Source organism: Heloderma suspectum, chromosome 2, assembly GCF_057233095.1.
Source record: "Heloderma suspectum isolate Gila_16-S chromosome 2, 16-S_ref, whole genome shotgun sequence".
Classification (NCBI taxonomy): domain Eukaryota; kingdom Metazoa; phylum Chordata; class Lepidosauria; order Squamata; family Helodermatidae; genus Heloderma; species Heloderma suspectum.
Window position 1 is genome coordinate 204,466,607 of NC_139459.1, and position 15,775 is coordinate 204,482,381.

Consider the following 15,775-nt stretch of genomic DNA (forward strand, 5'->3'; position numbering starts at 1 on the left):
CACCACTGAGTTCAACGGGTTGGATCCACACTGCTCATGAGCAGAACTCCAGTTATTGGATGCCCCCTGCTGGAGGAAGGGGGAGGAGGCATTTTTTTTCCAATTTCCCCTTTGTTCCTGTGCCTCCCAAAAAGCTGCTCTGGGAGGTGGTGCCAGGGAACGCAAGGCGAAAGGGGGAATTGGGGAAAATTGCCACCTCCTTCCTACTGTGGAGACTCTCCTCTGGGTCTTGGTCCCTTCTGTGAACAGAAGCAGCACTTCTGTTTGTGGAAGGGCAAGTTTGGATCCAGTCTGAGGAGACCTACTCCCAAGTAAGTGTGCATAGGGTTGTAGCCTGATACAAAGTTGTAAAATACTGAACAGAAAAAATAGTTTCAAATAGCCAGACTAGCACAGCTCACTTGGCAGCATCCTGTGGTATTATTCTCCCCTCCCTATATACAGGGGGTGAACCCAGGAGCTGGCACCATGGGCAGGGAGGAGGAGTTCATACATATCATCAAACAGCTTGGCAAGATGGTTGCCAAGAAAAGTGCAGAAAGAGCTGAAAAAACTATGCCAGCAAATCTGGATTTACTGCAATCAGCCTTCATTGGGATGTCTGTGAACAGGCTCTGGAAAGAAAGCACAGATGAAGATGTGATTGCAGTTGCGAAATCACTTACCAAGGCCTGAGAAAAAATCTCCTAATGTTCTGGAAGATAAGAGGAATGAGAAGAAAAGTAATTTCTCCTGGCCAGCGTCCTTCTTGGGAGAGTGGTGACTCAAGAGACCAAAGCCTCCACCCAAAGACAGGGCCTCAAGCCTCCCAATATTCCAAAGATCGTCACCTTTCCACTGGTGCCCGTCACCTGTGACACTGTATAATATGTACAGAGAAAAGTTGACTTCTGTTCTATAGGCAGATAGTAACTATATGGCCATCAGTACCGACTGTGAGCAGATTGCTGCCTAGATTGAAGAGTTTATATATCAAGATGTCAAAAAGTGCAAAACCATGTTAGGAGCTGCCGTCTCTCCAGTCTGAAGGACTCCCAACAACCCAGATCTCTAAAAGAATGTCTTGTGTGGAGTGATCGCTCCAGAAGAAATTGCAGCCTTGACCTCAGAGGAAATAGCCAGCAATGAGTGGAAAGAGATCTTGAAAGCCATGATCAAGGAGGCCGTCTTGGGAAATCAGATTGTTAAAATGGGAAGGATCCAGACCGACCTCTTCATCTGTGGGAAGTGCAAGAAAAAGAAATGCATCTATACCCAAACTGTTTTTAAAATGAGCCAAAAAGACCTGCCTTACAGAAGTACCTGCTTTGTTAAAGGGAACTGTTGGAAAGACTGCTTGTAGAATAAACCCCCTGCCTCCCAGGAAGAACATCATGGCAAGGGAAAGAGCAACTTGGCCCCTTACATCAACCACAGAAGGAACTGCTGCAAGGAGCATGCTTCACCCCTTCTTGCTAGAAAGAACACCTAAAAGAACTTTGTAATAAGTAACTATTGCCTGAGTTTGCTTTTTACCTCCTCCTTCTCAATTCCTTTTCCTTTTGAGCCAGGTTTTTAGCTTGTAAGCCTAAGAGGAAGGACTATCTTATTAATCTTTGTAATCTCCTCTGGGGACCTTTTTGGCTGAAAAGTGACATAAAAAAGCTTTAAAAAACTTGAAAAATTAAAATATAGTCCAGGAGATTCACATTATGCATCTCTAGCTGATCATCCAGATAGTCTCAGAATTTGCTAGGTGTTAATGGCCTTGAGGTCTGCAGTATAGATAGAACCAGTCTCAAAATGGAGTGGGCCTATGTATACTGCAGATTTACTGCATATATATACTACTGATATTTAAGGCACACATGTGCCTTAAATATCAGTAGTATATATGATACTTAGCATGGCTGGCTGGTGAATGCTGGGAGTTATAGAACTTTTTTCTGTCTAAACATGCATAGGATTGCACCCTTAGTGACTTGTAAAGCACCATGTCAAAGAAGCTGTGATTAGTGTTATGCATTTTATATATTTGTTTCCCCTGGAAAAAAGGTCTAGATGCTGAGCTGGTGTGCAAAATCATGAAACATGGAATTGTCCCTGTGCATGCCAATTCTCATGGTGATAGCTCAATTTTCAAGGCAGATATTCCATTAGATTTTATATGGTATCTCCCCCCTCCCCCCAAAGGTGTTGGTGATGAGCAAGTGTTTGAACTTGAAATGAAGAATTCTATCTAACATACATACCAAGCTTCTTTGTCATCTTTCAGTGCTCAAAGGATATTTTGCCTTTAGTGTGTTGCATCTTTCTTTTGAAAACTGTTGTGTGGATTAAGCTAGGATTTGAATTTGAAATACAGAATTATGGCCTGAATATGCATACAAAGTTTCATTCAAGAATCTCAGTGTAATATCTTATTGCATAGAATAGATGAGGTTAAACTAAAGGCAATACCTAGCCAACTGTAGTATTTTTCCCAAGTGGGACAAGGAAAGATGGGGAGCAAAATACCCTTTATTAACTGAGGAAAGTGTGGGCTCTTTTCCTTACCATTGCTCCTGGGTTGTTTGTTTCCAGATTTTGCATGGGTATGATTTCAAATAATTTTGAGTGGTGGAACTGAAGAACAGTTAAGGACTAGTTCATTCTTATGCATGTTTAAAGCCATCACTCCAGGACTGAGTCTGAGCTGGAATGTAGTAACACTGCTAGAGCATCTTATGGTCATGGACAGTCTAGTGTGAAGGTCAAAACCAAGGAGAGCAGGCAGACTGCAGGGTAAGGCTATGGGTATACTGTGGAATGAGAGGTCCAGGTGAGAAGACACCTTTGTACAAAATCCAGAAGTTTGAGCAAGTAACTGGCCTTAGAAAGATTGATAGTTGTTAGGTACAGTGTGTCAGGAAGCACAGTTGTATTAGAGAAGGGCTCAATCTGAACCAGACTGGGACTTGTGTGACCATTACCCACCATGTCTTGAATGAAGTTATAGCTAAGACTGAACCGAAGGGGTGTAATTTCAGTTTCTGCCCTTGGTCTCAGGCAGGTTTTCTGGTCACATGAGCAGAAAAGAAGGTATCTTGTAATCCTATAAACCGATATAAGAATTACATGGGGTCCCTACTTACAGTGCATTTAGATTACTATATTACTCATGGAATAACTAAAATTACCAGATGATATCTAATTGTTTTAAGCCTTTCATTTTATGATGGCTTATGGAAAAGTAGAGGAAAATATGTTAATAGAGAAGCTGTGAATGGAAGAAAGGGCTTACCTTACAAAATTTCAACTAATGAATGTGAACAGTTTATGTAAAACCACCCATATATTCACCAATGGGTGGGATCCAAAACTGCACACACTTGTTCTTCACCAGCCTTTCTCAACCTGGTGCCTGCCAGATATGTTCTGCCAGAACTCCCACCATCCCCAGCAAAAAGGGACTGGGGATGGTGGGATTTGTAGTCCAGCACATCTAGAGGGCTCTGGGTTGCAGAAGGCTGTTCTTCAGTCACATACAGAAGTGTTTTATTTCCCTCTTGCAGCAGCAAGAAAGCTCCCCAAAGTCCCCAGCCCCTCAAACAACTGAAGGGTCCTCCAGAGAGCATGAAGCACAAGAGTCTGCTGCCAGAAGGAAGTGTTGCCCCTCTCCCATGCACAAGCAGAAATCCTATTTTGCTCCCATATGCAGATGGACCGGAGATTGGATAGTGAGACTATTTTGAAATAAGTGATTTGAATTTCAGCCCAAGGTTTGAGCAAGCAGGGTGTTATGCAAACCAAAAAACAACTTGTTGGGGTTTTTAAAGTGATTGTTGATTTTAAAAAGAAGAAAGAAAAGTGTGTCGGAGAGCACATAAAATTGGTTTCAGTGGTATCACTCTCAATAGCTTTAATTATAGGGACAGAACAGATGTTTGACATCAGTAGTGTTTACATGCCCGTAAAGCTTAATTGCTTCATAGTTCTTGGTAGAGAGCATAAACAATGACAGAAACAGAAAGGAATGAGCTATGGCAATGATATTTTGCACTTGCAAACATTTCAGCCCACTTAATCTCATATATTATCTCCATTTTATATATAATTTTCATTTTTATCAAGAGCAGTTGCTTTGATGATAATTAATCAGCTAAGGATGTCCAAAGAGTTTTATTGTCTAGTATTCTGAAATATAACAAAGTAGTACTGTGGTGAAAGTTATTGTTTGCAATATGTGGCACTAAGCCTTTAAGGCAGAGTAGCTGATAAACTTATTTTCTACCAGATGTTCACCAGGGAGCTATGTGCTGTTATAAAATATGATTATTCTAACAAATAAATTTAATAGTTAATCAGCCCAATTAAATCACATTATTAACTTAAAAGGGATTCTCATTTTTGTAGAGATACTCCTTAACCAATCACTTGAACTTGCAAATACGAGCTTATATTTTGAGATCAGTTTCTGCATTCCTGAGTATTTCTTTGGTTTCTGGTGGAAAAAATAAATCAAGGCTGTATTTAATTCAAAATCTTAAATTATGACCTAATTTATTCTGAAAAAGGTTAAATATTTTTTCCATCCTTTTTTTGTATATGCCTTTTTACAGTAGAGATGAGTTAATGGTTTTATCCTTCTAGCACATTGGCACAGGGCACATGTAATGAATATTACCTTCCTCCTTTTTTACTCTCCCTGAGGGAAGGTCTTTCTTTTGGTCACACTTCCTTAACTGTCATGTGTGACCACCTTAACCCTTTATCCTTAGAAAACAGTATAAACCTAAATTGTTAGGTATTGCTCGTGACCTTCCTATACAGGACCATTCAAACAATCAATAGAAAACAACATTAAAACTCACAATAGAAATAGTTACTTAAGTAGCAGCTTTAAAATGACACATTCCTCACAGCTAAGGCTGAACCGAAATATTTTGCTTGACAATTTTCCACTAGAAATTAGAGGTGGGAATTTTATGAGAACTGGGGAGGGAGGCAGAATTGGGAGGGATTCTTTGAAAGTTCAGGGAGATTACTCGTTAGTAGTATCAGCAACTGGGTTTTTAAACATTTTTTTAGAAGTATTCTTTACTGCGACTGCAAGGAAAAATGCCCCATCAGAATGACAATATATCATGATGTAGCATCATTCCAGTAGTGTTTGGGGAGAAAGTGGTTCTCCTTCCAGCTGCCATTTTTCCCCAACTGGCTAAATACAAGCAAGCTGGCTGGCCATGGTGATCTGTACTGTTTCATCCCTGGAGAAAATGTAGCCAGTTCCCTTCCCCTTCCCCATTCATCAAGTGCTGTATGTTTCTGGCCTGAGCTGTGTACAGGAAAATGCATCTCCCAGCCCATGTTCCCTGGGGAGGGAATCTCACCAGGAGGCAGAAGCAGCAACAAGGTGCTGCTTGTGTTCTCGCCAGTAGACTGACATGAGGGGAGTTTTCTTTCCCACACCACACTCTGGAATACCCAGAACCATGTGCTATTGATCTTTGCCTGCATATTGACTTCTCCTTGTCTGAACTGCCCTCATGCTGGACTGATAGAACTGTGCTTCTGCCTGTCTGCAGACTTGCCAACATATTTGTCCCATGGTTGGGCTGAAGCTGATTCTGTTCCAGACATAGCAGGACATGGAGCTCCCCATCAATGTTGGCAGGTGGCTATAGGCCAGCACCCAGATGGCTCTTAGGGCCTCAGGGCCACACAGCTTGCAATGGTCCCCTGTTCCTCCCATTGTCAAGCAGCATCTGACAGAATGATGTTTTACGGACTCATCCACAATAGAGTGCTTGATCACACTCTTGTTAGGTCACCCTTGAGGTGTATGATGGCTGTTGTCTTGGGGATATGTTAGAGATGTGCCCATGGTGTCCCAGGTATCACTGAGCATAGGTATCACTGGTCTGTCATTTTTGCTACAGCTGGCCCTCTTACAGTATGCATTCACCTAGTTACATTGTGGGTATATCTCCAGAGTGGTACTCACAAAAACTCTGTTCCCCATGCCCCCAGACATATGTGTCTATTTTGTAAGCCACTGGTCATCAGCCTGCCAGCTTACTGGTTCCCATCCTGCCCTGCAGCATGACAGCCATGACTGTTCCCTCTGCTCCCCTGGTTGCTTTGTTCTTACCTTCAGTCCCTGAAGAAGTCCCTGGTTATGTCATAGACCATGATGCCATAGAGATCCTGACTGTGGTAATGTGATGGCTCCTCAGCAGTGACCAGCTGCTGGGAGTACCCTGTTCTAGAACTTCCCAGCCAATATCAGGGTCTGGGATGTGTGTGACATGTTTTCTCCTGGGGATATTTGAACTATCTCCATAACTGTACTGACCATCCCCTTTTTCAATGAACAGTGGCTACTTGCAAAGGGAAACCCCCCCCCCCAGCCCATGTGGATTTGAACCATTGACCTCTAATCCTTGCCTGCTTTGGAGACTGTACCACAGAGTTCCCTTGCTCATTCTTGCTGCCTGCTTTTATGTCTCTCTTCCAGGGGAGGGTTTAACATATTTTGGCATGGGGGAATTCAGACCAGTGATCTGAATGTTGTTGCATTAGCAGGTTGCACCACAGGGCTCCCTTGGCTTTGCCCATGGCTTTGCCCATGGCAGCTTCCTAGTTCTCTTCATGGTGACGTGACAGATACATCCCTGGCTTGGCCTGAGAGGGTTGGCTTCCTTTGAGTCCATGTGCCTGATTGACATGGTCCCGGTTGGTGGGCTATAGTGTATTTTTCAAGGATGCGGGGTGGGGGGCGTTGGCCATTTGGGTACTTTCTGTATTACTGTGTTTTTCCCCTACCTGCCTACAATGTGTACAACAGCTGTTCTGCTAGTGTAGCAGCACTGTTTCTCCAGTCCCGGCATAATGTGAACATCAGATTACTCTGTAAGGCAGAGCTTTCCAAACTGTGTGTCGCAACACATTAGTGTGTCGCTGGCAGTGTGTAGGTGTGTCGCGCGAAAATTGTGCGGAAGGGCACCGCGGAGTTCCCTTACTCATGTTTGCTTCGCTTGGTCCCTCCCCCGGAACTTCCTAAAGCAGCTAATGTTAAAGCAGCTTAGCTGCTAAGGCTTAGGTGCTTTAACATTAGCTGCTTTAGGATCACGTGGTGTCTTGATGCAGGACGCACGTGATTGGCAGTGTTGCAGCGGTATGGCGAGGAGTGTGATAACGCTGGCTGCACCAGGAGTGTGGAGAATTCGAAGTTAGCAGAGCAATTAGTCGAGCAATTTGCAATCAGCTCGGGCGAGAGGCTTCCCCACGTCCTCGGTGCAGCTGCAGGGCAGCGGGGGAGAACAACGGCCCACTGGACGCCCCCAGAGCAGGGAGGGCTGTGCCGGGCAGGCGAGGAGCTTCAAGCCTGCGCTCCCCAGAAAGGTAGAGGCGCGGGGCAAAGAGAGGGGAAGGGAGGCACTGCCCTGGGAGCAGAGCTCAGCCGACACCGGCGTGGAGAAGTGGCAGCGGCCACCAGCCCTGCGTGGTTTCGGGCGTGCCCTTCACAGACTTCTGCACCGCGCTGCCGCGCGGCCAGGCCAAAGTAACACACAAGTGGAAACACCACCTGGGACTGCACTGAGCAGGCCATCCGCCATCTTGGCCAGTCGGAACGGAGCTCAGTTGATTTCTGCCATTTATTTTTATTTTTACTCTGCTGTAATTGTGGATTAACCACCCACTGGCAGTGTACCACCAGAGAGTGCTGGAACTGGACTCTGGACATAGGCATTGCAAATATTTACAGCAGTATAGCCTTGTAGTGAGACATATATATTTACACCATTTTGTTGGACTTTTGCTTCTCTACTTCATGTGTTTTTGCAGCTGAGCTCCTACCTGGACCTATGTGTCCTAATATGTATTGTAAATACTTTAGTTAATTTTGTTTATTTTTCACATTTTCTCCTGGTCCTGATTCCTATCTTTATCTCACTTTGTCACTGTGGGAGTGGAGCGCAGGTGCTGTTATTTTCATAAGAAAAAAAAGAGAAAGATAAGCGCTAAAAACAGTCCTGTTATTTTCATATTTAGTTAATGCTAAAACCTAGAAATAAATTTGCATAGATTTATTCATTAAATTGCAGTTGAATTACCCGTAAAATGGATACCTTTCTAATTAAGAAAAGGAAAGCTGGTGAAAATGACGTTTGCAATGAACAAAATGTAGCGGCTATAGAGGAAGCTACGCAAGTTGCATCAACTGTTGAACGGTCTGCATTAGTACGTAAGAAGTGTAAAGGAACAATTTCCAAGCCTCGTTTATACAGTAAAGATTATATGAAACTGGGGTTCACATTTTCTGGTAATGAAAACAATCCTTGTCTCCAGTGTTTAGTTTGTGGGGATATACTTGCAAATGAAAGTATGGTACCAAATAAATTAAAGCGTCATTTTACCTCAAAACACTGTCATTTGTCAGAAAAAACAGTAGGATACTTTATTGAGCTTTCAAAATCTATAAAGAAGCAGTCTGCATCATTCACAAAGAGAATGAAGACATCAGAGAAAGCTCAAAAGGCAAGTTACTTGGTTGCTCAAATAATTGCCAAAAACAAGGACCCACACGCTATTGCCGAAACCACCATAAAGAAATCTTGCTGTGCTATTGTTCGAACAATGTTTTGGCCCGAATTTGAGATAGAAGTTAATAAAATCCCTTTGGCAGATAACACAATCGGAAGACGTATTCAAGACATGTCTGATGACATTAAGCAGCAAATGAAGGATATTTTTCAAGACGATAATATGATCTTTACATTGCAATTAGATGAAGCAACAGATGTCAGTGGGTTAGCACAATTATTGGTTTTTATATGCTTCATTCATACTGACAGAATTATTGAGCAATTCTTGTGTTGTCTAGAACTTCCAATGAGAACTAGAGGTGAAGATATATTTAAAACTTTTGATTGCTTCATGAAGGAAAATAATTTGCAATGGTTAAATTGTGTAGGAATATGCACAGATGGCGCACCCTCAATGGTTGGTTCAACAAAAGGTTTTATAGCTTTAGCAAAGAAAGAGAATGAAAATATTATAATTACTCATTGCTTTTTACATCGCAAAGCACTAGTCGCGCAAACCATTGGAAATGAATTAAGAAAAGTTTTGGACAAAGTGGTTCAAATGGTCAATTACATTAAAAGTAGACCTCTTCAATCAAGATTATTTGCTCATATTGGTGAAGACATGGGAGCAAGGTTTAAAAAGCTTCTACTACACACAGACGTTCGTTGGCTCTCAAGAGGTCGAGTGCTTTGTCATGTATATGAATTGAGGGAAATGATGCTTAAACTTTTTGAGGACAATCAGCAAAATGAATTCTGCGATCTAATTCAAAGCAAACTTTGGTGCACAAAATTGGCATATCTTGCTGACATATTTGAACATTTGAATAAAATAAACACCAGTATGCAAGGAAAAGGAGAAAATACCTTAACAGTGGTAGATAAAAATTTGTGCTATGAGAGACAAAATAGCAATTTGGAAAAGGAAAGTGAAAAAAGGAAATTTTGAAATGTTTTCCAAAACTGCTGAGTGCCAGCTAAAATGTGATATCAGCTCGCTAATTGTTGACCATTTAACATTGCTTGGAGAGAAAGTTCATCATTACTTCCCAAATGTTGAAATCCAAGACTATGATTGGATCAGAAATCCATTTCTTTCAACTTCAATGAGGAATTTTTCACTTATTGAAGAAGAATTAGCTGACACAAAAAATGATCGAAATCTGTTAATGATGCATGAACAGGGTGACTTAGACAGCTTTTGGATTCACATTTCAAAAATGCATCGAGACATAGCTAAAAAAGCGTTAAAAATTCTTCTGCAGTTTTGTACTACATACATTTGTGAAGTATCCTTTTCAACGATGGCAAACTTAAAGACACTGAAACGTGGAAGCTTAAAAATGCTTGATGACGAAATGCGAGTGTCTTTATCTAATATTCCACCAAATATTGAAAAGCTGTGTTCATCCCATCAACCTCATACTTCCCATTAAAATGGTAAGTAGTTATTGGTGTTATTCAACTTTTTAAAATTCTTGCACATATTTACATATTCAACAATGTATGTTATTATCTTACAAATCATATATTTTTAAAAATATAAATGAAAGGTTTTCATGAGATATGTTGTATACCCATACATTTCATTATTACAATTTATGTATGTGTCCGTATCTCTTATAACGGGTTAGTTTAACCTCCGATTTGCTAGTAAAATTGAGTTACCATGTCACAAAATGATGCATGTCTAAAAAGTGTGTCACCGACACAAAAGGTTTGGAAAGCTCTGCTGTAAGACATTTAGGAAAATACTTGTTTCAGTAATGTATTCTCTTATGTTCAATGAAAAAAAGTTCTGAACTGTAAAAATTGACTAAATAAAAGCAAGAGTAGATAGATGTTGAATTATCTAGTCATTTTTTTTTCTAATTCAGTGGTTTATGGACCATCCTAAACTTCTGTATATCATTACAATTTTATATGAGTTGTTGAAGCAAGCTTTACAGAACAATCCTTTACATGTCTACTCAGAAGGAAGTCTCATTGAGATCAATGGGACTTACTCCCAGGTAAGTAGGTACAAGATTGTAGCTTAAGTGTGCACTCTTATGCATGTTTAGACAGAAACAAGTCCCTACACCTGGGGAATGATGGGAGTTGTAGGAACTTTTTCTGTCTAGACAGGCATAGGATTGCAAACTAAAAGTACTTTTTTCAAACCTTTTAAAGTACACTTCAAGAGCACATCTTGTCAGGTCTTACAAGAAGGTGGCATTTCTCATGTACATTGATGACAAGCTGATTGCAAGTGAGAAATGTTGAAAACCAGTGTCATGGGGTGTGGGGCGGGGGACCCTGCTGATAATGTTTTAGATTTTGGGGCCAGATTCTCCATATCATAAAAAAGGCACAGTGTTCCCAAAGCACGTACATAATATTTGGCATGAACAGCTGAACATTCATTGTAACTGTGATGCTGCTATTGACTGCATTTGGTTGCTTTGTGCAATTTGTTCTCAGCAATTATTTTTCATTGTTAAAAAAATTGCTGCTCACCATACTTCCATGATTTATTTATTGTCATTTTCATTATTTAGAAATATTTACAAGTATCTTGTATTTATTTATGGTATGTTTGCAACTAATATGGTCAAAATTAGCGAAAGACATGGCAGTTTCATAGAAAAGCAAAGGAAATTTTTCATATCAGGAAAAATATCACAGGATATACAGGTTCAAGAAATCTGCCCTTGCAAGTTTCAGCAATGAATGAACTAATGACCAGTTTTCCTATCATTGTTTCGCCTTTTTCTGTTTGCTTTGTTTGTTTTGGTATGGGTTGTTTGGTGGTGGGGAATAGCTGAGACACTATTCCAGGTGCTATAGGATGGAGTTGAGAATTAACCTTCTCAGCAGAAGTTGCCAGGAGTGCAAGTTGAAACCAGTATATGGGTACATGAGGGTAAAAAAAATAAAGTGATTGAAAAAGTGTACTGCTGCTTGGCTAACATCAGTTGAACGTTTGCAATACATTCAGTTTTACTGATATAAATGTACAAAAGGTGACCTTTAATAACTTTTAAAACAGGTTTTAGCCAATTTATTTAAAATACATGCAGAACTTCTGTGTGACATTGCAAACACTAGGAACAAAGTATGTCTTTAGGAAATAACCAGCACTGCTTCATAGTGGCTTGAAATCTCATAATTGCTTCTGCATGCAAGGGGATTTTTTTGTAATGTCATTGGTGCTCTTTGCATATTAGATTCCTAACTGGTTGGCCTTTGGCTCATCTTAACAGAGGAGGGCCAGCCACATGACTGTTGCCCATAGTCATATGGGCAAGTAGGAGTTAGTCCTCAGTTTTAAATTTTTGGCTTAATTCATAGACCCTTGTTCTATTTTGGATGGCTGGGGGGAAGGCCTAAATGTTGTCTTGGTTTATGAAGCTGATTAGTATATATAAATTTTCAATTTACAGCTGGAGATGAAAACAAAACTAATGGAAGCTAGAATTCATGAAGAGAAGCTTAAATTACAGCAGAAGCATGATGCAGATGTTCAGAAGGTATAGTATATTGAGAAAAAAATCTGAAGGATGATTGTAAGTGACATTGTATTACACAAGAAAATAATAATAGCAAACCTTATCCTTATGCAGCATCCAGACATTGCCATTAAATATTCCATTGGTTACTCAAGCATTTGAAAATGGATTTAAATGGGATTTCTTATATATTGGATTAATGAACAGATTTAAGGCACAGCTACAGATGAAAAATATAGTTTGCTGCAGTGCAATTTCTTCTTCTGTAGGTTTTGGTTCTGTTTTAGGATTACAAACTGCTTGGCCTTGCTATATGGATCAGATCATACATAAATGAGTACAGGTGTTTGTGTACACAGAAACATGAACAGTCTTAAAACCCCTCCCTATTATATTTTGCTAATATAACTGTGTGTTGAGGCAGGTCTTCACAAAAGGCTTGAAGCCTGCTGTAAAAGGGGCTGTCTTTAAAGCTTTGGGAGCTATGCAGGTGGATTTATATGCAGCAGGTTCTCTAGTTAGTTTTGCACTATTATCTGGGCAGAGCTTGGTCCCAGTGCTTGTACAAGGGGAAAATTGTCTCCCTACCACTGAATCCTATGTTCTGCTACACACTAGTGTCGTAGCATTTGGTTGTTAAAATGTTTCCCATTCTGTTAATAATTAAAATATTTCCACTGGGTCTATAAAGTCTTCCGATTACCAAGAAGATCTTGCATTTACCGCTCTATTTACATCACAAGGCCTGAGACAGTTAATTTTTTTAATTAAAAAGACTTCATAAAGAGCCTGTAATACAGCTGAGCACAGTTGGTTTAACTTCCAATTAACTTCTGACTTGCATGGCAACAGTGTTACATTCCAAGAGTGATTACTTTCAATTTGAATGCATTTGGTATTACAATATTGTCTTTTTTTCTTGCTTTCTTGTTTACTGCGGAATGAAGACCTCTTCCATGTGGAGAAGTGCTTTCAGAGAACTGAAATATGGGGGATGTGAGGCAATGACAATTGTGTCACTGCTGGAATATGGTAGACTACTGTGGAACTCCTGAACCCCACCACAGCTTTTTAAAAAAAACAAACAAAAACAGCATGCAGAGCTGAACAAAAATCAACAAAAGTGGTGAAAACTAAAGGGTTATGTCTCAGAGCCTGTATAAGCTGAAAGAAAGGAATTTAACAAGTACTGCAGCTCTAAGTACAATCTGGTAAAGATCATCTACTCAGACAGTGAGATAGATACAGAAATGGCCTATAAAACACATAAATTGGGGAAGGTCAGTGGTCAGTTACTGGACAAAATTACAGGTCAGTTACAGCAATTCAAACAAGACCTAAAATGAGAATGGCAGGAATCAACCTCCTGGAAACAAAAACTGTAGATGTAACAAGCAAAATAAATTATTTTTTAAAATGGCTGTTGAGTTAGATCAACCAGTTTGACATAATTAAAGTAAAGAAGGTTAGCCTGGATCTGCAAAACCATGTGGAATGCTATGAGAACAGAAGCTGCCAGCTAAGTCTACTGAAGGTCAGAATCTGATAGTATTCTTAATTGCCATGTTCTTGGAGATCTTCCCAGAGCTACAAAGTATAGAAGGTGAGATAGAGTGAGCCCATAGAACTTTAGCAATTAAGGGCGCTATCCTATGCATGTTGAGACAGAAAAAACTCCTACAGCTCCCACCATCCCTCCAGCCAGCAATGTTGGCTTGGGAATACTGGGAGTTGTAGGACCGTTTAGCGTAAGATTGTGCCCTTATTCAGAAAATGGTGGAATACCCTGCAAAATTATCATCAGATTTATGAATAGCACAATTAAGGAAAACGTTTTTGAAGCTGCACATAAAAAATCGGCAATTGCCTTTAGAGGGCATAAAATAATGTTATTTTTATACTTATATCAAGAAACTATAGAAATGAAAAATGTATAGAACTCTATGGAATAGCTACAAGTGGGAAATAGGTATCACTGAGGATCCCTTTCAAAATAATTATAAACCAAGATGACACAACCCATATAATCAGCACCCACCATGAAGGAAATAAATTATTAGCAATATCTATCTTGAGCCCAGGCAATGAAATAGAATCAGACACAGATGATGAGGGGATAGAAGATAGACCACGATGCAACAACAAAATGGAGCAGAGTCAGATGAAAGAAGAAGAAATACTGGAGTCTACAAGATAAAAGCAACTGGAGAAGCAGAAAGTCTCCAACACCTTAACTAATCTCACCAGGCAATGCAACACAACACACAGAAAATGGGGGTGTAGAAGAGAAAAGAGGGAAAGAAATGAAAACTAGGAGAAAGATAACCATTGAAACTGAAAAGAGATTAAGTACATAAAGGTCTTAGATACTCAAAGTAATTAAGCTAGAGACATTGAAAGTGACATGCATATTGATAGTTGTATCTTTGTTAATTAAGGGTGAATGTGCTGTGAGTCAGCAAGGGAACTTAGGGCAGAATCCAATGGTGCCTTTGTGTGTGGGGCCAAGTCTGCAGGTCCTGGCGTGCGCGGCTGTCCCCAGCTTGTGCACAGCCCCTACTTCTGTTGGCCACAATGTAGCGCTTCCAGGGGAAACTCGAAATGAGCAGAAACACTTGTTTCTGGAAGGGGCAAGTCACGCCCCTTCCAGAAACAACTGTTTCTGCTCATTTGGGGGCTTACCCCTGGAAGTGCTACATTGTGGCCACCACTGGTAGGGGCCGCATGTGCACTGGGGCTGGCAGGATTGGCTGCATCTGCACTAGGACCAGCGGACTTGGCTGCATGAGCAAGGGCACCATTGGATCCTGCCCTATAAGTTAAAGCTGCAGGGGAAAGGGGAGTTGGATGATATACTACATTTTCATCCCTTTTACTCGGCTCTCAGGCATGGAGACCTTACAAGAAGTTACATATATTTGTATGTTATATGTTAAAGTTAAAGACATTACAAGGACTAAAGAAATAAAAACACTCCAGAGGGTGTGTATGTGTGTATGCGAAGGAAGATGACAGAAAATAGGATTAACTCTTGCAGTGTAAGAGGGCTTGGTATCCCAATAAAGATTAGAAATATTCAAGGTGTCCTTAAAAATAAAAACCTAAGCAAAATCCTCCCCCAGGAAACACATAATAAAAAAGGGGGATAAAGTAACAAATAGCCCATGGGTAGGAGATTTAGGCACATCTAAATCTGGGGGGATACCAATTATTTTAGCAAAGGACTTGAGTATGAAAGTAGAAAATAGATGTTCTAAGGGTTACCATCAGAGGGGTGGTATATTTTCATCAAAGGGGACAATACTGGACAAGACATAAAAATTGTTTTATCTATAGCCCAAATAATAGTAAACTAATCTTTTTAAAGGCAACGTCAAAATTGGAGAAGATTTAACTGTGGATGAGATAGAACACAACTAATCTCCGGAGCTTGATGGTTTTCTAGGTATTTTCTACAAACAAAAGAAAGAAATTGATTGAAGCCTAATATAGCATATAGCTACAGTATTTAATTAAATACCGCATGGAGAGCCTGTTCCAAAATCCTGGGCAACATCTAGAATTACAGTTATCCCCAAACTGGGCAAATACACAGAAAATATAGGTGCTTACCACCCAGGAACCTTAACCAGGATGCGAAAAATACTCACTGTGATTTTAGCAGGTTAAATAACTTGGCACCATAATATATCAGTAATGATCAATCAGACTTTATTAAAATCAGGCAAATCT

The 15,775-nt window shown here is 40.3% G+C and overlaps 1 protein-coding gene and 1 pseudogene across 9 annotated transcripts in view; both read left to right on the forward strand.

Annotated features, from left to right (window-relative positions):
• The window catches only part of CEP112 (centrosomal protein 112), a 411,978-nt gene that overhangs the window by 85,232 nt on the left and 310,971 nt on the right, over positions 1-15,775 (forward strand). For all 9 annotated transcript variants that reach the window (XM_084837487.1, XM_084837488.1, XM_084837483.1 and 6 more), the window contains one exon: positions 11,978-12,064. In XM_084837487.1, coding sequence (XP_084693613.1) covers positions 11,978-12,064 — 87 coding nt within the window. The remainder of the gene's footprint in view (positions 1-11,977; positions 12,065-15,775) is intronic.
• LOC146353852 (transcription elongation factor A protein 2 pseudogene) lies at positions 469-1,342 on the forward strand (annotated as a pseudogene).